The 23,565-nt window shown below is 41.6% G+C and overlaps 1 protein-coding gene across 1 annotated transcript in view; it reads right to left on the bottom strand.

The window, feature by feature from the left end:
* Positions 1–23,565, bottom strand: part of LOC308133484 (F-actin-uncapping protein LRRC16A-like) — a gene marked incomplete at its 3' end in the record, with an annotated part of 62,246 nt that overhangs the window by 2,433 nt on the left and 36,248 nt on the right. Inside the window, exons 10-37 of the mRNA XM_080500868.1 lie at positions 21,975–22,063; positions 20,954–21,048; positions 20,059–20,145; positions 18,578–18,681; positions 17,311–17,388; positions 16,681–16,757; positions 14,591–14,695; positions 14,126–14,195; positions 13,111–13,122; positions 12,614–12,695; positions 12,411–12,510; positions 12,221–12,275; positions 8,358–8,530; positions 8,052–8,120; positions 6,849–6,942; positions 6,627–6,725; positions 6,117–6,245; positions 5,844–5,975; positions 5,388–5,563; positions 5,015–5,102; positions 4,743–4,883; positions 4,190–4,207; positions 3,180–3,246; positions 2,792–3,015; positions 2,472–2,581; positions 1,974–2,225; positions 1,670–1,880; positions 91–127 (exon numbers count right to left, since the gene is read on the bottom strand). Of these exons, the coding sequence (XP_080356994.1) occupies positions 91–127; positions 1,670–1,880; positions 1,974–2,225; positions 2,472–2,581; positions 2,792–3,015; positions 3,180–3,246; positions 4,190–4,207; positions 4,743–4,883; positions 5,015–5,102; positions 5,388–5,563; positions 5,844–5,975; positions 6,117–6,245; positions 6,627–6,725; positions 6,849–6,942; positions 8,052–8,120; positions 8,358–8,530; positions 12,221–12,275; positions 12,411–12,510; positions 12,614–12,695; positions 13,111–13,122; positions 14,126–14,195; positions 14,591–14,695; positions 16,681–16,757; positions 17,311–17,388; positions 18,578–18,681; positions 20,059–20,145; positions 20,954–21,048; positions 21,975–22,063 (2,974 nt within the window). The remainder of the gene's footprint in view (positions 1–90; positions 128–1,669; positions 1,881–1,973; positions 2,226–2,471; positions 2,582–2,791; positions 3,016–3,179; positions 3,247–4,189; positions 4,208–4,742; positions 4,884–5,014; positions 5,103–5,387; positions 5,564–5,843; positions 5,976–6,116; positions 6,246–6,626; positions 6,726–6,848; positions 6,943–8,051; positions 8,121–8,357; positions 8,531–12,220; positions 12,276–12,410; positions 12,511–12,613; positions 12,696–13,110; positions 13,123–14,125; positions 14,196–14,590; positions 14,696–16,680; positions 16,758–17,310; positions 17,389–18,577; positions 18,682–20,058; positions 20,146–20,953; positions 21,049–21,974; positions 22,064–23,565) is intronic.

The following is a 23,565-nucleotide window of genomic DNA, read 5'->3' as shown; positions in this document are numbered from 1 at the left end:
CTATTCTTTGGATAGTGAAAGACAAATCTTCCTCAGAGTTTTGATTTAAAACTGGACCCATGCTACTTATTTTAGATTTAAAGAGCGTACCTGTTGCATTGCTGTCGGGCCTGTCAGGGCTGGAAGACTAGAAAAGAAACAACGACAAAATATTGAATCAACATGCAAGTGCTTTTTTTTCTCACTTTATGGGAAAAAAAAAAGAATCCACAAAAATCTCTCAAAAATGTATCAAGTGGAAAAGAGCAGCTGTGCCTCATAATGCACATGTATTGTTGAGCAACATTTCAACACAAGGGGGCGCCTACTCACCTACAGATACAGATCAAATACACAAGCTCAGGATAACACCCAGTTTCTCCATTACCTCTCTTCTGTCATAGCCTCATAAACACACACACACACCTGGAAAGCAGCCAGAACCAGCAGATGGCAGGAGGAGCTGTATTGCCCCGATACCAGGTCAGAACAACCACCATAAACCAAAATGTGCACACACGCACTAATCTGCAGTGCAAGCATCACTTAGGGATCTATTGTGACAACACATACTTTTGCATATTTAACGATGTGTGGAAGCACAAAGACGCCCCATGTAGTGCAGAAATAGCAGCTCTTTTAAAATCTGTCAAGGTATTATCACTCTAATCCTGACTTCAATTTCAAATACGCAGGATTAAAAAAAAAACAAAACCTTAGGTTTGTGAATTTCAAACAAAATAAAAATCTGAATATCAGCCCCTTTTCTGTTTCCATTCTGTCATTTCATGCTTCCTCCTCCTCTTCTTCGCCGTCCTCCTCCTCTCAGCCTGCTAAGGAATCAGGGTTTGTTTGTGTTTTTCGTGTCAGCATGTTGTCAGGTGCACTGTGTGGCCTGAAGACAAAATGTGTCAGCATGATGTTGCGTCTGTGATCCTTGCGTCTGTGAACCTTCATGCCTCTCACTTTACATGTGGTGCCAGCTGGAAACGAGTCTCGGGGAGCGGTGAACAAACTGGATCTGACAAGCGGGTCGCTGAACACCTGCAGCGCTGTGGCCACAAGTCAGTCGAACATGTCCTTATTTAAACAAGCAAGCTCACTGCTGATATCCCTTTAACCTTGTTCCAACTGAATATTCATCCTTCTATGTTAATATTTCTGAACTAAATGGCATGTTTTATATTTGGACCAGGATTCTCTGTATTTTTATACAGTTATTTGTTATACAGTTATTAATTTGTGAGGGGCCACCTTGATGGAGAGCTGGGGATTACACCTGCCGCTATGATGAGTTTACACTGGGTAGCTTCATTCAACATGTTCAGAGAAATCAGGGCTTGAGACAGCACAGAATCTCACTTTGTTGCCTTAATCCTGTTGTTGCAGCACTTCTTCATTATCTTATCAGTATGTGGCCACCAGCTGTAACACCTGTCAAGTCATTTAATTAGCGGGTGATTGTTGAATATTGAGAGGCTGCAAATGTCACCACTGTGAGACAAGTGCTGATTTGTATTAATATGACACCTGATTTGATCGATTATCCAATTTTGTAATGACACAAATGTGGTTGTTAAGGATAATATTGTGTAATGTGGCACATACTTTGTTTCTGCCGTCTCTTTATGCTTAGTTTTCCATCTTTCACTCGACTCCTGTACACTGGATTCAGTCAACATCATGTCACCTTGTGTGCTCTCCTCTCTTGCTTGGCCTTCATCTCTGCCAGGAGGCCGCTCCCCATCATCTGCACCCCGGGGTATCGCCTGCCACCCTGTGGACTTCCCCTGCCGTCCGAACCTTCCCAAGGTTCGTCTATGGAGTCTGGCGTCCTCAGCTCCTCAGAGCGGTCCGAGCTGCTGCTGTAGTCGGTGGGCTGTGAGCGGCACGAAGCGTCTCTGAAAGGGAGACATTAGAAATGAGTAAAGAAGATGCAGAAGTTGTGAGTAATCACCTGTTGTATGTAGTTTTTTTTTTTTTTTAATCTTTACCGTGACTTTGGCTCTGGAGCAGGACTCTTAACTGACACTTTTGGTGAGGAGGGCTCCTCGGGGATGGAGGAAGCTGGCACAGCGGCCACAGAGGCGGAAGATGTTCCCGAGGAGGAAGAAGTTGTCTGGTTTTTCTCCGACTTATCCGACTTGTCTGATTTATCAGATTTGGAGGATCGTTTGATCAGGTTGAGAAATCCTCCTTTAGTCTTCTTCTTTTCTCCATCCTGAGATTCTGAACTCTTTGAACGTCTGAACAAAGACAATAAACAAACAAACAAACAAAAAAAAAACCAACGGAAACAAATGCATTTAATGTTTATAAAGATAGTTAAATAGAATTACCAGTTTCTGAGTCCACATGGACTTCATATATCCTAAATGGCCAGACAGATTCAGATTGTGTCCCCATGTTGGAGCAGGCTTGTTTTCATCAAGAGGAAAATATTAAAAGCATTAGAAAAAAATATAAATAATAATACATATAAAAACTCTTACTTGGAATCCATCTTAGTGACTTTTTTAGAGAAGAACTCATCAACACCCTCATCTACTCTTCCCATGAGGCCGTTCTGTTCCCCATCTTGCGATGGTGTGCTGTTGATTTGCTGAATGAAAAGGAAGAAAACCTTTTATCTGGACCGACGAGAGGATTAGCCAATTTTTTGTTTCAAAATCGGTTGAAGCACTTTTATAGGAGGACCATAAACAATAACATCATGCTTCACTTTATTATTCATCTTGCAAATATGATCAGAAGCATGTATTTTAAGGCTCCCAATATCTCATACTAAATATTATTTTCAGGTTTTACTCACAGGGATTTTGCTGGAGTGTGTTTTCTTGTTTCGTCGAGGTCGTAGTTTGGTGAAGTGCTGCAGCTTTTTCTCTTCCTCAGACGGCAGCTCGGACATGAGTCCTGGACGGTGCTCCAGCTTCGGCGTCAGACGAGACGGCGTAGACGGAGTGTGAGAGGAAGACGTGATGTCCTCCACATGTATGGGGACATCCTCCAGGGCCTTGTCGAGGTCAAACTCCATTTCTGCAAGGTGCAGGATTTTATTAGATGGTAATAATACACTCAACTTACATCAACGCAGACGTACAACACTGATGAGAGCCAACACACGTAAAGGCACGTGTTAAACCAGAGCCGTTAAGTGAATGTTCCTCAATTTAAACGTGACAATAATTGAAAGTGCTCACCAAAAGCACGAGATACTGGTCGCAGCATCCTGCTGTGAATGCTTTTCCTCTTGGATTTAGGAGTCATCTGAAAAGTGGAACAGATCATTTAACATTTCAGAAAAATAAACTTGAAGTGCCCCTTGAAGATCTGATGAAGCATGTAAGCGCCTGCATGGAGAGCAACCTTCAGCATGGATAAATGTGCAGCATTTTTGAAAAGGCATAAAGTCACCATCAGCTAGAATCCAGTGCAAGTTAGATATGAACTGAAAACACCATGACTGTGTCTCATCAGTATTATCTTTCCATGATAAATGCCCTTGTGTGGGAAGTAACATATTGCCATATGGTGGTACTGTAATTAAAAAAAGGTTAAATGACACTACAGACACCTTGTCAGAAAGCTACGGAACTTAATTTCCTGTTTAAAAATTCAGGAGCTAAAGCATATCAAGTCAATTTACAAGTTGGTTCTGTCACAACTTTCTCACCAAAGATTTCAGGTAACAACAAAAAGTAAGAGCTGAGAGCTTTCCGAGTCCCTCGGGGGAAAACAGGAGCCACAAAGCACACCAGTTGATTGGCGACATGTTTTGGCCATTATTTATCCAAAAATGTAAAGTGACAGAATCAGGGCGGCGGATGGGGTTATCAAGAGTTTGCACGCCCACCTAAAGTGTCTTTGCAAACCTGAAAACATGGTGACACTTGGTTTAACAATCGTGTTGCACATTCACAAGGCAGTGATGAGGGACGGTGCATTTAATGAAGAGCAGCAGTGAAGATTTTCACTCATCAACACTCAACAGCATGAAGGATCAAGTGACAGGAGGAATGATAATAATGTATCCAACTGTGGTGAGACTGTCAAACAAAGTGTGGCTTCATACTTTTCTTGGGGCAAAATTGAAGAAAGAAACTTTTCTTTGTGTGACAGGTAAGCGAAGTGAGAGGACAAATTATATTAGTGAGACGAAAGAGAAGCAGGTAGAGAAGAAGCTGTGGAGGGACAGTCGGGAAATACTCACACTGGTGCAGCACAGAGTCTCCATGGAGCAAAAGTAGGAAAGGGAGGAAGGAAAAGAGGGAAAAGATTGAGGAGAAAGAAAGACAACAAATACCGAGGCCTACTGAGGACAAAAAGAGGGAGATAAAGAAACAGCTACATAGCTGTGAAGGAGAATAACGAAGAAGGAAGGAGATAGAAGTCTGAAAGAGGTTTAAAGACGAGAAGAGTCAAAGAGGTCAGAGGGCCAGGATGCTTTACCGACTTTCTTCTGTTTGTTTGTTTTTATAAATGTGAAGATACTACGCACATAGTAATCAAGGACGGGCTCTTGATTTAGAAGTAAAGCTACACTTTACTCATTTTACTCAATTTAGTTTCGTTCCGGCTGAACTTATGACTATGTGCATGAAGTCTGAAGTATTTTGTCTCCTGCAGCATATACAAGCAGACAATGATACATAACAAACTTTTTAGCATTTCCTGATACATTCATACCTGCTTTTATCAAGAATCAGTAAGCCATTTCTACCAAATGTACAAAATTAAACTAAATTTCTTCCTTTGAGACCTACCATACACGTTTCCAGATCTTCAAGTCTTTCAGCCTCCAGCATCTCTGTTGATGCCCGCTTAGGGATCTTCTCCTCCGGGACGTCCAGATCTACAGACCCCTGCTGCAGCAGGGGGCGTCCTCGGCGCACCAGGTGGTCCGCCTGAGACAGACAGAGAGAGAGAACGAGGAATTAAGTGGTGAACATAGAAGAAGACAGCATGGTAGAAGTAAAAATCTCAAATTAATATTGGTTGCAGCTCAGATAGAGTCAATAGTTGATTGAAATCTTACCAATGTCTGCTGCGACGTGGACAGAGTCTCCAGAATCTCATCAACGATACGATCGGACAGAAAGGATGCTAGATTCAGTTTCACCTCGCTGTCCAGACAGAGAAGACGTTCAGAGAGCAAAGAAAAATTAGGATCATAAATGACACAGCCAAACTAACGTGGTTAACATTGACAAAACAAACTGATCAAAAAAGACTTTTGGCAGGTGTTTTTATTGCACTTATTTTATGTACAGCACTTTGTGATTTTTTATCTGTGAAAAGTACTTCATAAATAAACTTGACTTTACTTAAGTACTAAATTAATTTACAGAGAGATCTGAAAGGATTCATGTGTTGAAATAGAGTGAATGCTTTGTAAGCCACAAACACACCTGATCTTGTTGATAATGTCCACCCCAGACTGCTCCAGGAGGGTCTTGGTGACAAAGCTTTTGGGTACTACCGTCTTGGCGGAGCTGGCCTTCATCAGGTCTGGGCGAAGATTACTCTTCTTCATCACATGAGGACACAGCGACTCTGCTGTGTCCATCATGGACTCCAACAGAGTCTAAGAGTTGGGGGGTGGGGGGGGGGGGATGTTATGTCATGCAAATAACTGAACCTCCTGTTTCACAAACTGATACTGACATAAACATCCGATGGACCTACGATTAAAGTGCATCTCCACAAACTGAAAGTATTTTGGTGTGGTTGCATTTTGGTATCAATGGTCGACTTTTTGCAAAACTCGCAAATCACACACAATGCAACACTTTTTCTTTGATTTGGAGATTAAATATTGGAGACCTTTGGGCAAAATGTTTTTTTTTTAAAAATGTGAACAGTACCTGCAGTTGCTGGTCCATGACTGTGGTCACCTCGCCCGCCATAGACTCCAGTTTCTCCTGAATGGGACCCGCTGAAGAGCTGTTCACTTCCTGTTTGGCTGCTGATCCAAGGTGGTAAAGGTTGGGCAGCAGCTGGGAACAGCAGGACCAAGTTATAGGTGTATAGGCATGGAAACAATCATCCTGTTTTATTCAATTCTCTAAAATTTATAACACAAAAAAGAAAACAAGGCTCTATGCATCCATCATCTAAAAATGTAAATCTGTCCTCACCGTTTTAGAGTTTCTTGCGTCTTTGATGAGGCTCTCAGCTGCTCTGACATCTTCCAAAATGGCCTCCGTCTCAGAGTTTCTCAGTGAGTTCAAGTGGTCCTGCACCTTCACACAAATCCTGTCAATCATCTGGAAGACAAGAACGACGACACACTGAAGGGCTTGTGCCTTTTCTGTGACATCATCAATTCTCAGCAAGCTGATTTTTAACTGAACTGTTCATACAGCTTTTTCAAAAAAGTCACCTCCATTGTGATTGAAAATTATTGAGATAAAACAATCATAAAATGCTTTGGAAAAGGAAACAGAGGAACAACAATTTCAGTGGTTACAAGGTGAGAAACTCACTTGACCTTTTCATAGAAGGCTACAGTGTTCTCCATACAATTTTTCTCAGTCGCTGTATTTCTTACAACTATCGATGCTTCACTGATAAATTGAAACAAAACTTCTTGTGGAGCCAATGAAGTCAGTAAAATTGCATATGCCCATCTCAATATGTGTACACACCTGCTGTGTAGTTGTAGTTACGATGCCCTGCTGGAGCCGATAAGCCTGTTCCTGAAGGTATTTTCTTGTTTCATGGTTCCTGTACAGATAATTCTCAATCTGGAAAAGAGACACAGAGGCATTGTCACTTTAAAAAGTCATAACAAACAGGATGTTTCCAACACTTGTTCTTTTGATAAACAAAGATCTTTTGAGACATAGGGAGACTTTGATGTACTGCACCTTTAGCAGAGCATCCTCTGTTTTCTCGGGACTCGCCTTCAGGGCCTGGGAGGCGTCGATGATGGGGATGGGCATGAAACGGATGGTGAAGTTCCTAATGGACACACAGCCAGAAGACATTACTTTAGATTTAGTTCACATGACAGAAAATGAGGAAAGGCGTGGGATGGACAGAAATAGGAAAAATAAACATGGATTTCTCATTAAAGAGGAATCAAACGGGTGCTGGATCACATAGTGTTGTGTGAAGAACTACACACAAATCACATCATCACATTGCCAGCATGACAGCAACAGAGAATATATTCAGTTGGACACAAAGATAACCAGAAACATGTATAAACAATATAATTTGGCATGAAAAAAGACACTTTAAAGTCTTCTAACTTCTAACATCACTAATCAGATATAGAAACAACACAGATGAGGATTTTACTATCGTATGTGCTGTACGTTACATATACTGTATATCCTGCCTGTACTGTTTGCTTGGAAACTCCAGTGAAAATAAATCTTTAAAGAAAGCACGGAGCAGAAGACGCATGAGGAAATTGAGCGCAGGGAACAAAAAACTCACAATGCTGCACGGAGCTGATCAGAGCGGAGATCAGGCACAATGAGAAAAAGAAATTGTTCTTTCAATAATGCAACACAACGACTCGGAGGGGAAACGGAGAGATGTGCTGCTGGGAGAAAGTGATGAACACTGAGAAGAGATGAGAGGTTCATGTACAGGCGTGTCCCAGAAGCCAATTTAGATGGAGGCATACGTCACTTCATAACACCAATGTTGAATATTGAAAACTCACACACGCATGGTAAGAAGGTACGAGAGACTATCATCTGATTTGTTTTGTTTTTTTAATTTGGAATGCCCTCCCTTGTTTTGCCTTCCTCAGCAGATTTTCTCATTCCGTAGTGTCTTTGTTGTATTCCCCGTGGTTGTCGCTCTGTCTGCTCTGTACCTTCCATCTTTTTATCGTCTCTCCTTCCTGTCTACCTCAAAGTTTCCTCCCACTCAGCACAAAACGAAAAGACAACTCGGCTGTAATAATTAACCACAAAACCACTTTTTCATGTTGTTACTGCAGTGTGAACGAAACCTCCAAGGGGATTTTTTTTTTCCAATCGGAGTGAGAATACTTACACAATGATCAACACGCACTTATATATATATATATGTACATAGACTGTGAAACTTACTTTTCCAGAGCGGCTGCTACATCCTGCAAACCCTGAGGGCTGGTGTTGTTCTTATCCCAGATTACAGTCCTGCACACAAACGAAGGGAAATCAACTTAGAAAATACAATTTACAACATTGTGAAGCACAATGTGTTCACTGAAGGAACAATGGATGTTAAACGTCTCAGCTTTAAAATTGTAATGCAATCAGAGCTGCTAAAAATATGACTGAACAATGAAGGAAAGAAGATAAATACAAAAACCCCCACACATTTTGATGGTGATGGCGGATACAGTCATATTACGAAAACACAACAATGTTCACCTGAGTTTGGAGTTGATCTGTAGGGCCTTGGCCAGCATCTTGGCCCCCATGTCTCCCATTGCGTTCCCGCTGATGTCGAGTCTGGTGAGAGACGAGTTGCTGCCAAGTGCGTTGAGGACAATGGTCAGATCACTCTTGAGTCTGGAGTCTGCCAGAGAAAGGGAGGTGAGGGGCTGCGGAGGTGAAGAGAAACAGGTTTTACCATCAAGCATTGAGGGAAGAGCTTTATGTAACTATGAAATAAGGTGAAACACATTTATTTGAAAATAAATTTAAAAAAATGACCAGGGCAATATTTAATTGATAGAGAAAACCAACACTTTGATAAATTATACCACTTCTTTCTATTTCTGGTTTTGCCAGTCTATTTTGCTTTAAAACATCCCAGAATTAATTTAGTCTGTAAATAAGTGATTTTTTTTCATTCACCCTGCACAGTTCTCAATGAATATTACAAAAAAGTGCAACAATTCAAACTGAGATAAGAATTGTTCATTAAATTTAATGTTGAGCAAATAGACTGGTAGTTCCAATGTGCTTTATGATCGTTTGGCACACATGGTGAATCAGATCAAAAACAATACAAACATTCATCAGAGGATCAAGAGGACTCCGGCGCCGTTCTAAAAATGTCACTGATATTTCCATTTAGCACACTGCTGGGGCAGAGACACCAAATGAAACATTCAGCACCAGATCAAGTGGACTCTCTTTGTGATGCGAGAGTGCTCACAAACCCCCGACGGTGCCCGTCTGTTCACCGGATTTAAGCAGCCCCGTGATGTGTGCCATTTACGCAGCTGGAGACGCCTGTGATCTGCCTCGAGTAGGACAGCCTTCCCACTGCTCGCCGTATTACCCAGTCGATGATGCATTTTACAAAGCTTTGCTTAACCTCCTTTAAATGCTCTCTGTGTGAAATGAGTAGTGGGTATGGGTACGTGTATTATTAATGCATTACTGCTTATTCTATGAACAGTTATATGCAAAAGACAACTCAAAAATACGTCTAATATTTTACACGCGTCAACGAGCTTTAGTTGCTTTTTTGTCAGCATCCCCAAAAAGACAATAACTAAATCTGATTGATTGGGGGAATTTTGCCTTCAGATGCATCAGTGTATTGTCATCATCCGCCCGGCACCACTCTGTTTGTAGGACACTTAAAAAATGAAATAATTATGTCAGGATGTTAAAATATGTCAACTTGATTAAAAACAAAGTTATTAGACGCATATCACAACCCACATATAGCATCAGAGACTAACACCCGATCTACTCCTGCATTTACACAGAGCAGGTGGACGGCAATGAGGTGAGGTGTTCTGTGCATATGTTGGAGCTCTGTGCCAAATTCTGACGGGGAAGCGGAAAAGAAGCGATACAGTCCATGCCATCTGCAAAAAAATACAAGAACAGAGTGTTGTGTACAAAATTCCATGGCTCGAGGTTATAAACTTGCGAGCCTACCATTGACTACTGTTTTAATCTGCGACATTGTGGTTCAACTCTTAATGTTCCACGACTAACAATCTGAAAGAGTTCACACATGATTTCAACAACTGAAATCATGTGTTCTCAGTGAGAATGCGTGAGTTTTCTCCCAGTCCTTTGACTTCCTCCAGGGATCCAAATACAAACAGGTTAATAGAGACTAAATTGCTGATCGGCAGGAATGTGTGGAGGTGAGCTCTCTTGGGGGACCTCTGTGTTTAGCTCCGATTCCCGACAACCATAAGTTTGATAAATCGTGCATAGAAAATGGATGGATGCTCTAATAGTATAATCAGCAGTAAAAGCACAGAGCAAAGTAAGAAACACATGAGCTGAGAGGATTTTATTGCTGAACACCTGGCTACTCACAAACAAAGAAATGACACGATTAAACCCTGTGCTTTATGTTTACATCAGTGCCTTAATGTAAACGAAGTGGGGGAGTGATGATTGAGTGTGTCTTGATATTTGCTGTTTCGTGGCTCATTTTGGGAGTATTGACTGTAAAGTGCTGCATCTGCAATGATGAGTAGGTCTGAAAACATGGCTAGACATGCAGAACATTGTTTTTTGTGTCTTGTCTGAGGATGCACAGCAAAGATTTTGAGCTCCTGTGAGGACAGAAATCAAAACATGCAAATATAAGTCGATACAAGTTTATGGACCAGAAACTTCAGTAAAAACATATCCAACACTGCTATAAAATACAAATAAGATCTCTATTGTTAAATTTCACAATGGCATCACAAAATGCTCTACAAATGCCAATAAATAGAAAGGAATGGAAACATACAGTGGAAAGGCCTGCCTGGTATGTTCAGAAAGCAACTCTCAGATCCCTTTCTTTACAAACTTAACAGTAGCTTACATTTAGAGTCATTATTAGTAGCTGAAATGATAAAGTAATTTGTCTGTGTGTGTGCATGTGGTAGTTAATAACAACCATAAAATGAGAAACTGAAACCCAAGACATGCAAATGACTGTGCCCTCATAATAGAGACAAATTAACCTCTTTAATGTGTGTCCACAAAGTGATGAACTGAGCTTATATCCATAATGGAATTGAACATTTCTGCAGTGACGTTAATCAAAATAATGCTCAAGTCTGTCCACTGCATAGCTGCCGGGGGATGACAAATAATTCCTCCTTATTAATTATGACACGTTTGTAAGCTTTTCGGCCGAGCTGTGGCTGATTTATACAATATAGTGAATGAATAAACATCCAATATACATATTTAAGAGTAAATGATGATCAACTATTTGGCACAGATTGAAGGTGTGTGTTCTTCCACAGTACAGTATCCACTGTACAAAGCACCTTGGCCAGCATCACAAGGAGAAAACTGAAAGCTTGATCTTTTAGACTGTTAGACTCTCCAGCTAACCAGCTGCAGGCCACAGTTGCATCCTTTGCCACATCCCTTTCATAATCAGTGTCTTTCATTGTATTAATCTGTTCTCAACCTTCTTTGTCATGACATCAGGCACCTCTTCCCATCCCTTTCTTCTATTTCTCGACAGTATTAATTCCCCCCCCCCTCTCCTCATTTCTTTTGATGCGCCTGCACAGCCAGATAAACAGTTACACATAACCACATGTTCTACGATGTATAATGACACCCGCACGCACGCGCGCACACACACACACGCGCGCACACACACACACACACACACACACACGCGCACGCACACACACACGCGCACGCACACACACACACACACACACACACACACACACACACACACACACACACACACACACACACACACACACACACACACACACACACACACACACACACACACACACACACACACACACACACACACACACACACACACACACACACACACACACACACACACACACACACACAAAACTACAACAATCAGGAGAGCAAACCAGCACAGACCCGCAGAGAGCAGCTCAACATGACCATAAATCCAGCACAGGGGGCCAGAAAGGGCAGGCGCAAAGGGCAAAATGTGTTACAGCTCCCATGATGGAGGGAGAGATAAAGTGATTATCGAGGAGAAACTACGAGGTGAAGGAAATTATTGAATTCTTAACAGAGGCGATGGCTGGTTGCAACTCGACGGGATGTATTCCGAATCATTTTCATGCTTTAATGTACTTTGACGCTTTGAGTCTGTCATTCAATTTTGGGGAATTCTATTAACGCAGCCCCTCCACCGGTGAGGTCAGAGGTCAGCTGAAGAGCAGCTGGAGGAGAGGCTGTGATTTGTTTCAGCCGGCTGGGTGCCTGCAGACACAGGATTTGAGCTGGAGCCATCTGTCTAAAGATGCTTAGCGTTTCTGCTCGGCTCAGGTTGCACAAAAGACCACACAGAAAAAGAAACTTACCGACTCTTCCTCTTGTATCATGTGAACCAGACTGTCCAGCACTGGAGCGAGGTTTCTAAGCAAAGCATGAGAAAGAAAGTAAAAAAAAACAACAAAAAACAACCCCCCCCCCCCCCGCAAAAAAAAATGTGATAAAAAATACAAATTTCACTGTTTTGCAACACTAGCACATTCTACACTTTAGTCTTACTTGGATTTGATGTTGTTGAAGTTCTTGCCCAGAGACAGGTGTCTGATGGAGCGGTTCTTCGCTAACCAAACCAGCAGAGTGGACAGATCAGAGTCCAGGCCTGGACAAAGAGAAACGCACGTCTGACTGGAGGCGACAGATTCTCACAGGTCAGTGTTTAGATTTAAATCCATACGAATGTACAATAAGCTTTACATTCTCACCATTATCAGAGATATCCAGGCTGGAGATGTTTGGGATCTCAGCAATGCAACCTTCCAAGATCTGAGAGCCTCCAGACCGCAGCTGGAAAGATGGAAAACCACACGTCGGACTCGCTGATTTATATAATAACTTAATTTGTTTTTGTACTACTGCTGGAATGAGACAATCGCTGGCAAATCCAGCACTGTTATTGAAAATGGATAAGAACAGAAATTGTCACAGGGCTTCCATAAAGGCTTACACTGACATAAATCAATGAAAACATCTGTATTAGATTTGTTCTGCAAACCCTGAATTCAACTGCTAAGCACACACATGACATCTTCAAAAGACTTCCATCATCATCCAGGCTAATTGCAGCTTTCCATTTCATCCAAAACAAAGTTAAAAATCGACCCCACTGTGAGTATGATGAGCAGGAAGATAAAGGATCCGCCAAAACAAGCTTACGAATAAATGAAAGGTAATTATTAACAGTGAGTGCGTTAGTACTTACACAATGGCCAAGCTTACAGAAGCATTGGGGGGGGAGAGAAGCAGGGTGTCAAATCAAGCCAACAATTACAAACAACAAAACACACAGATGCCTAATGATCATACTTTCTATTCCAGCACACACTCAAAGACACGCGGATCCCACTCAACGCGGAGTCAAGTCCTTGTTTTGTTCACTGTCAGACCCACTCAGAGAAACGGTTTCTGGCCGCCTCCACCAAACGCATCATTATGGCTTTGCAAAGGGATCACATCATTTCCCCCGGAGCTCCGGTTTGGGAAGATTTCTATAGGAATCTGGAATTGGATTTCCTGTGTAATTTGTATTCATGAGTTATCTTTAGCAATCACCACGAATCTGCAGCGAGCCGTCTTCCCTCTATTCAAGCTTGGGAGGAGGGCAGATGAAGGCGAGGGGCTCCAGTGTGTGTGTGTGTGTGTGTGTGTGTGTGTGTGTGTGTGTGTGTGTGTGTGTGTGTGTGTGTGTGGAGAGTTCTGATGAAACAATTAGAGGGAAACTCAAGCACCCCCCCCCTGGCCACCACCACCACCAGCTCACCTATCCCTCCCTCCGCCCGTCACCCCGGCCTGCTGCCTGCCAAGTATTCCATTACGCAGCCTCTTAGCGGCGTCGCCCGCCTGTCAAATGGTTTTGGAGTGGATCCTAAAAAGCTGACTGGATGAGTATTACCTCCAAACTGTTGAAATATACCACCCGCGCCAAACTTTAGCTGACAAGGGCACTCAGACAAATGGCACTACTGCTGGAGTCAGGAAAAATAGAGATGTACAATCAAGTGGAAATTGCACAATTGTGCAGCAATGTGCTTCATCTCTGCCGCCGATCAACGTTCTCACTAATGTGATTAATTCATTAAATATATTTAATTTCAAGTTGGATTAAATGATCTCAAATGAAGCTTAAAAGTGTCACATAAAATACAGTAAACCACAAAGTATGATCATGTGTTTATTAGAATTGAGACGGTTGTGCATTACAGCAGTGTTGTTCTTACCTCACAGCAGCTGAGGTCTAAAGACACGTCCCTCAGACTGGGATTACTGGCCAGGCCAAGCAGAAGCGCTCTAAATCAATAACATCATTTGCTGTTAAAACATACACATTTCAAAGTATAATATAATACAAAAGATCATATGTGTGCATGGAGGAAGTTGGATTTAAATTTTTTACTTGGCATTTACTATATATATATGCACACATATATCAAAAGTGAACTTTTCTGTTGCATTCAATATCTTCAGCAGCTGCACTGAAGTCACTGTCAGTATTCAAAGTAACTGCATGCCCCATATATTTCTGGAAAAGTAACTCTAAAACAAGGCTAAGAAAAGTTCAGCAATGTCGGGTGTCGTGAGGGAGGAAAAAAGTTAGGAGAATGAAATGTACAATCACAGAGAGTGTGGGTGAAACAGCTGTCTGCTCCTCAGACACATGAAATGTAAATGAAAGGTTGACTCACTTGAGGGCCTCAGGCGGCAGTTTGGTTCCTGACACGTTGATGGAGCTGAGAGACGCGGCGCTGCTGAAGAAATGCTTGAACGAAGGGGGCACCTCTTTACCTTTCCTGAAGAAAAGGAGCGACAGGATGAACTAAATGATGACATGATATGGGGATAATGTCTTGAACAAACTTTAATACTTTTTTTGATCTGAAACAAGGAGGAAAACCAATCTGAGAGTCGAGTTAAGTTAAGATTTTGTTCCTCGTCACGTGCCCGAGGCACTTTGTGGGTAATTAGCTGTCTCAGACAGTTTTACCTCTACAGATTAGATCAGAAGGACAGCTGCAGTTGAACAGTTCACAGATAAAACTAGAGGTGGTCGGTTGAGAAGATCTGGACATGTGCTGAGGAGAGATAATAAATGCATTGATTGGACAAAAGATGCTGCAGATGGAGCTGGAAGGCAGGAGGAGGAGAGGAAGAGCTCAGAGAAGATTAATGGATGTCGTGAAGGAGGACATGGACATGGTTGTATAACAGTGGAGGAGGCAGAGGATAGGGCAAGATGGAGGCAGATTGTTCCTTATGGGAGCAGCCAAAAGACGAAGATGAAGAGGAATAGCTGATCTGGAAGCATTAGAAGTTTCTGCTACACCTGCTACACTCACTCTCTCCTCTTCAACTCTCCTGTGGCTCCTTCCTCACCTTTGCTCACCCCCCCCCCCCCCTCTCATTCTCGCCTTCCCCCACAACCCCTTTTCCCCCTTGATGAAGTTCTCAGCTCCCCGGAGACACACTAGGGAGAGACAGATAACGACGGGAGCAGAACACAACCCCTCCACCCCCCCACCCCTCGCCCATCTGTTAGACACAACAAACACTCAATTGAACTTCCCTGAAGCCTGCTGCAATGGCAATCGCTGACCAGCAGGTGTCACACACTGACATGAAGAGATTGCGAGAGGAAGAAAGGAATTTGAAATGGGGAGCAGAGTCACAGATAAGCCTCAGTGGAGTGCTTGTGTGAAGAACATACTGTACACGTGATAACAGCTCAAACTGTACTTGATGGATAAACGTGAGAAGTCCATTTCAGATCATAAAAGGTTCATTACGCAGCGATATCCTGTGCAGACCGGGCAGCTCATCCTGTCCGCAGAGGGATGTGACACTATTTATGATAATTCAATGATGGCTTTCCAAAGATATTCAAGTCACTGAGTTGTGGTGCAGATAAATTCTCTCTTTATAGTGACAAGAAATGCTGATCTCACATTTAAAGTGACAGATATCAGATAGGATATTATGACAAAATGTGCTGGACATAGAAAACCAACTCATGTCACTGTGTGCACGATATCTTACCAGTGTTGTGTGTTGCTACCTATTAAACCTGCTTTATCTAAAGATGTAGAACATTTGGATTAAAATATACAAACCATTACTGTGAGATGTTATATTCTTGTCTTGAATTTACTTTAACATTTCTGCATTTACATTTTAATAAAGTAGAAATAGCTAAGATGTTTGTGTTGATCTAAAAATGTTGCCTTTAAATACTGAATGAATAAAAATAACTCACTGGTATAAACTGTGACTGCATCCAGATCAGCAGCTTCAAATCAAAGGGTTTGATCCCTGACACATTTCTTTGAAGATTGAAAATAACAACCTATATGTCTCCAAACTCAGTTTATTGCCTTATATAACAAGGATTCGGGCATCTGTGCTCTGACATAAATCAGACACACAAAATATGATGGTTCTGCTTAAATTATTGAGTCTGAAAAGCCGACGTGTGGTGAAAGCTGATATACCAAAGCAATCTGAATCGCATAGTTCTTGTTGGAAAATTAGATTTTTTTTTCTGTTCAAAGGCTTTTGCTTTTTTTTTTTTTTTTTGCTTTTGACTGGGTGACTAATTGAGTTATATCCAAAAATGTGTTTCACACAACTGTAACTACAGATACGGTATCGTGCCTGTGAAACCAGCTGGTCCTGTTTTTGCCTCTTTGATCTTTTTCCACAGATCGCCTTTGAGTGGTAATGTTCCCAACTAAGACATACCAGATTAATTCTCCCACTCAAACCAGGACTCTTCGTTTACCTGTGAGGGAAGACACTCTTTGACATGTTGAGGACAGAAAGGTGTTGGGCTGAACCTCGCAGCAGAGCCGAGCAAACCTGCAACAAACGCAATACGTCACTATAACACTCACAAATACAAGTACGTGTTGATCTACTAGCTGGATTGTTCAATTCCATTACATCTTACTTTCCAAATAATCTTAAAGAACCACTCAGTTTTGATACTTTATCTTCCATCTCCAAAGCCTGTTCAGAAATGTATAAAAAATGTATGTATGTGTGGTTCTGCATGAGAAAGCCAGAATATGATTTAGAAGCCAATCGATATTTTCAGTGGCTGCGTGGCAGCTGGCTACATGTCAGACTAATCAATAAGACGAATTTGGCTCAGACCCACATCAATACATCACATACAGTATTTGGACCATTTCACGTGCAGCCGACTGCAACGCAGATTAAATGGGTGTAAACAATTAGATTACATGACGCGCGACACGCATATAAAGAACAAGCACTTCATCTTACGATACAGCAAAATGAGGTACAGCTACAATGTTTACAGAGTCATTCTGTAATGTTAGATCTGCTTAATCCACCATAATCATTTATTTGAGCTACTTTTTTATCTGCACAAGTTTGACTCACTCACCTGGTCCAATGAGCAGTCAGTGTTGGAGAGGTCAAGGGTCACCAGGCCGTTGGGTTGACTGAGGAAGTGATAGAAATGCTGGAAAAGCAGGACAAGTGGTGTTTTTAGTGCAAACACACTGTTAAATGTCTCTTTTAATTCAGTTATTAGAAGAGGTTGTACAAAAGCAGGTTTTACAAGACAATTTTCACAGGTGATAAGTTTCTTTGCGCAAGCTCATGGGACATTAAACACTGTTGGAGACACACAAAACGGTGAATATCTTATGTGATAATTCGATTGTGTTGAACTGAATTAATTAGCCAAAAAACAATTGTCATGTGAATCTACAGGTTTGTATTTATTTTGACCACGCAAAGTCGCAAGTTATACATTCATACAATGAGAAAGGTATTTCTTCAGTAATCAGACATTGCATGAGCTAATCTAACATGGATGAGCTACTTTCAGCTCGCTGAAGTTAATTTGAATGTAACTGATAAGACCAAGATCAGCAACACGTTGTGTTTGGTTTGTATGGTTTTGATTTGTTGTCATTTATAAACAGACTGTTGCTGTGGGTCCAGATCATGACCTCAGACCTCTTATGCATTGTGGCCAGATTGTAATTTTTTATTTATTTATTCTATTTTTAAAGCACCAAAGAAGCCAATGTTATCTCATGAAACTTAACATTCTCATAAACAGTAAAAGAAAATCCAACAATCTACAAATGAGGAAGCACGTGCAGCAATGATGAGGAAATACTCAAAACAAACGGTTCCTCTCTTCTAACGTTTCACGCTCTAAACTTAAAAACAAGCCTTTTGGCCAGTGACGCCTCACCGATTAGATTGTATTTGAATAGGCCGTCCTACTTCCAACTAATAGAAATTGTGCAGTTTGTACTTTGTTAAATTTTGGCACATTTTAAAGAACCACTCATGTTGGTTTATAAGCAAATATATCCTCAGCTGACAATTACGTTACACACTGATAACCTTTTATCCAGGACTATAAGAAACAAATTCATATCACTAGTAAAACTGAAATGAAACATGTAATTTGCAGGGTCACACAGTGATGGAGTAGTGAGCACTTTTGATTCACAGTGAGACTCTGCCTGGTTCGAGTCCAGGGTTGGAGGGGTGATTCAGTTTGGTGAAGTGGTATAGCTTCAACTCTTAATCTGGATTTCAATTGTTTTTAATGTGCTTTCTTAGCCTGGTAATATAATGCGAGTATGAGGGATGCGAAATCAGTGTTTTTATTAGTATCACATGTGTACCTGCATGTCGTCTCCTCTGAGCATATTCCCTGAGAGGTCCAGATGGACGAGGCTGTTGGGGATGGACGGGTTGGCACTCAGTGACTGGCAAAGGCTGTTCACCCCTGAAACACACACGCACACAGTGTCAGCAATATCACAATCCTCAAATCTCCCGACGGTGTTTTGACAGCGCATTGAAGGAAATGGCGGAGGAAATGAGCAGCGAGCGAAGACGAGAAAAATACAGGATCAGACTATAGAGTGGATGCGTGAAAATTGAAAAGAAAGCCTTCACACAGCTTGCATCACTATGCCTCTGCCAACAGCCCACGGCATTTTCTCTTTTTAACCATCATAAAAATATAAATCCAAATAAAAGCAATAAAATGAGGGCAAACGATTCAATGGTGGTGAGACCCTATAGCTTAAACCTGCTCCTGAGCTGCTCCAGTATGAGTTTGAGGGAGAAGAAATATTTGTTCATACTTGTATTTACATGCATGGATTTTGAGTGGTCTGCCTGTAATTCAAAATCTACATGCGACCGCTGGCCTGTGTCACATTTTTCACATGGTGGACACACTGAACTGACAGTTTTGTACTTTGAAGTCTTGACCGACTCTGCCTGGTTTGTAAATCGAGGCGTGACCATGAAGCGACGCGATCCCACCAGACAGACGAGGAAAAAAATGTTACATGAGAAAATTGAGAGAAACAAGCAGCAAATTCTAAAGTTTGGATGAGCTATCTCCTGAATTACAAACAGGAAAAAAGAGAAAAGATGTGTGAAAGCAAGTAAAAAACAACAACTGTGTTTTTCTGTGAAGCCACTGATGATATAGATTATGGATTGGGGCTAAATGGAGGGATGGAGAGAGAGAGAGGCTCAGTTTAAGCTGCACAAGCCCTCAGTGACCCTCTGGAATATGATAGCCGTTTATTGATTCCCTGAGAGCGGCACATATTTATGGCGAGTCCCTACAGACCGTTACTGCCGCTGCACACTTTGCTTTGGATGGGAACCAAAGAGACATTTAACAAGTAATTGTTGATGGCAGATGCATTTAATCTAGAAAATATGCCGATTCTTCACAAGAGAAAAGCTTTTTCACGATAATGAAAAAGCATTGCTCTGCTAGCTACAGGAAAGTGGACAAATGAGCAGCGTTTATGCAAATGAAAACAATCACACTGTTTACACATTTGTCTTTGCCTTCACCTCTCACTCACAGTGGCAATATTGTAGTAATTAAGTCTCATTAGCTTCCCTGCGGTAGGTGCGATCAGATTAGAGGAAAATACGAGGTGCATCTGCTCACAGGGGATGATAGGAAATAAAATACTCCCAGAAAAAAGCCATCTCATTACTGCCCAATATTGATATAGCCTGCGTTCTCACACTTACCACTCCAATTTAGTGGCTTTGTAGAAAGAAAAAAAACTGCTTATGTTTCCCTGTGACTTCCTGCATTTCAGCAGCATGGGAAGGCAACACGTACCTTTGGGCGATAGTGAGGTTTTGGAAAAATTTAAATGCTTGAGCCCCATTCGAAGTTTGGCAAACTGAGCACCCAGGGAGGAAACACCTGCAGCAAGAGAGAGGGAAACAGACAGAGACATTCATTTTAGTCTCGTGCAGTCAGCAATAATTGTAAGATTTTACAAGCTAAATATAAAGCTCCTGTTGTATATTGTTATTAAGTCCATCACAGATTCCTCCTAATTCCAAAGAAGAAATTGGTACTTTGTTATTAAAAAAAAAAAAAAAAAAAAAAAGAGAAACATTATGTTCATTCATAACTCATCTGTAAACAAATAAAGTAATAAGCCCAAAATACAGGTAATGAACACAATCTAGAACAGTCAACCTATACGTGTAATACATCTTTCAGTCCCCAGGAATTTGTAGTATGTTTACATGTCACAGCCTGAACATGTGATGGAATGCATCTTTAATTCATGTGTCCTGGATCCACTGAGAGGCAATGAAATATTAAGCTTGTTGCACTCAGTGAACTATTGCAAAGGATCATAAATGTGCTGTATTATCAGACTTCACATCTGCATCAGGCTGTTAACCACCAAAATATTATAATAAAGGAGTTGGTTGATGGTATTTAAGCTTCATCTCAGCTCTGCCTACCGTTGGAGGCCAGTTTGTCACCTTTGTTCTCTTTTTGTTGACCGTCTGTATTTTGATTTCATTTATCAGGTTTCCATATTTTCTCAGCTCTCAAAAGTCAGAACTATCGGATTGGAATACCTACAAAGCTATGTTTAAAACATGCCCAAAAGTAGAAAAGTATGACTGAAAGGTAAAACCTAGCAGACAGCGTGCAGTGGAGAGGCCAACAGAACAGGAATGATCACATGAGATAACAATCGATGTCTCACCTCTATCCTCCAGTGGGTTGTTGGCAAGATTAATGGTGGTGAGTCCTGAGCTGGGGTTATGAGCCAGAGCAGCAGCCAGCTTCTGGGCAAAATCACTGTGGGTCATGAAAGAGAATATTTATGACTCAGCGTCTGTCCAGCCTATCAAATGAACATGAATGGACATTATTTTCTCACCAGAACAGTAAAGCCGAATTGTTGCAGTGAGGTTAGAATTTTAATTGGGTGGTTACTAAATGAGTTCAGCCACTAAAATCCTCTTTAACAGTTGAACAATCAGCATGTCTGCCGTACAATGAGCAGAACTGTACTCAGAAGAGTGATGCAATATAACTTTCCCTCCCGAGCAGGACCATCAATATGGCTGCAGGAGGTAATAAGCACATGTATTAGGTCATTGTACAGCATTATATCCAGTGGTAAATGTAATAGCTAATTTATTTTTGGGATATGTGACGGGTTCAATGAAATTCAATCAAACTGAATCACGGGCACAGACAATCTATGACTTTTCATTATAAAAGGGAACTTTTGCATTTGAGTTCAAAGCGGGTGTCATTTTTGTATTAGACTAATAAACACTAATATATATTTAAACTCCAGACACAAAAGGTTCACGTCGAAAATACACTTTTCTACATTAAAGGTTGTCTCCATCTTTTCCGTTCTTTATTAATATAGTCGTACCTACTTAATTACTACCCTCCAAGCTCTAACTGGGATTAGACTAATGACTGCACTTGAATCATTTTCAAAAACCTTCTTCATTTCCACAGGCTGATCAGCAGCTCCCGCTATGATTCAGCTGGATTTTTTTTCACATGTGGTGATGTGGCAGGGTGATACAGAGGTTAAGACTGCCAGGGTTCACATGTACGCTGAACCTTCTGCATGGTTGTTTGCATGTTCCTCTACTAGCTCAAGACGCCTATCAGCCATTTTTAGCAGCACCCGTGACCCTGCTCAGGATAAAGGGTGTAAAAATAATGAACGCTTGGATATTAAATTAGAGTTTTCTTACGTTTTGAGTCCTGCATTGTCCAGAACCAACTCTTCCAGGCGACTTGATCGAGACACCACCCGGAGGATCTGCTCGCACACATCTGCAGACTGAAGATATTTCAGTGTTTAAAAAAAAATTCCGTTCTGCCAAAGCTATAATGATTAAAAAAAATTAAAGAATATCAAAGTAGGGTTGTGATCGTGTTGTGAGTTCTACAGCTACAATCAAAGTCTTTGCAGAAGGCAACAGCGATCTTCTGAAAGCGCTTCTGCTTATCAAACACACGAGAAATACTAATTAAGTGAAGCAGCTCTGGGCTTTATAATGTGCTTTCATCTACAACAGCAAAACTTCCACTGAAACATTCAAAGGTCAGAAGAATAACAGAGTTTTACTTTCTGGCTGATTCCCTCAAGTGTTTTCTTGCAAAATAACTTTGGTGAGCTGCTCACTTGCGCTAATTAAAGCTGTGCTACATAGCGTATACAAGTGACTTCTGTGTCTTTCTTTCAGAGAGCATTTAAGCGTGACAAGGAGAGGCTGGGGAGTGCAGACTTTAGACACTGCAGAGAGGAAGTCGTCTCACTCCTGCAGTCTGAACGCCGCGGGAGACACAGCTTTGGGAGTGAAAGCAGTCATATTTAGATGGAATTAAAGATTCAACAGCTGAATGTCCATGCCCTACCTAGATGCTCACTGACCCAGTTCACTGCGTGCTGCGTCACATTCCAAAAATGTACAGTGCATGCCACATACATCCTGTGCTGTTTGTCTCTAACTATCTGTGCTGACTAATAGCACAAATTATACCAGCAGAACTTTGCAGGTCTGCTCTGTGGTGTTATTACTCCTGGTAATAACAATATTTCTACAAGGAGCTGTTTCTAGTAGGTAGTAGCTTCAGTGTGGGCACACAACAGTAGGGGCATTGTCCAACTGTTATCAAGGGGAAGCGAAGGAGACGAGAACAGGAGAGGGGATAGTGGAAATAGACAATGAGGATAAGACAGAAGAAAGGGACTGTTGTTCACAAGCTTATTCTTCCAAAGTGTGAGTGCTAAAGAAACATTATCCTTGAAAGAAAACGGGAATGACTCATATAGAGAAAAGGAAGATATGAGGGTAGTGAAGGATGAAATGGAGAAATAGCACAGCTCGTTACAGTGGAGCAGAGGGGCAGAGCGCATACAAAGAAGTCTGTATTTTCCACAGTGGTCACAATAACACTGTCGGGGACGGCACAGTGACACTGTCAGCATGCGTATTGTACCATTTACCACCCATTAACTAACTGCCTTGTCATGCTGGGCTATTCTAACCCTGATGTTGTGTTAAAATATCACACACTTTGGGATGTATGAGCCCACAGACACACAACCACACGCCCACTCTGTGGGATCATGAGGTAATCAGAAGGCTAGTCCTCTTATCTTTGTTGTCCCATCCTCCCTTCTTCTCTCACTTTTTGGCTCGGCATCTTGTTTTGACCGTAAGACAAACAGCCCGACTGAACCAAGCCTGAGCAGTATAATCCCTCGCTGCGATAGCCTGCGGTGTAAGAAAGCGGGCATGCGGGCGTGTGTGTGTGTGTGTGTGTGTGTGCACGTGT

Source organism: Blennius ocellaris (assembly GCF_963422515.1).
Source record: "Blennius ocellaris genome assembly, chromosome: 8".
Taxonomy (NCBI): Eukaryota; Metazoa; Chordata; class Actinopteri; order Blenniiformes; family Blenniidae; genus Blennius; species Blennius ocellaris.
This window is presented reverse-complemented; position numbering and strand designations above follow the sequence as displayed.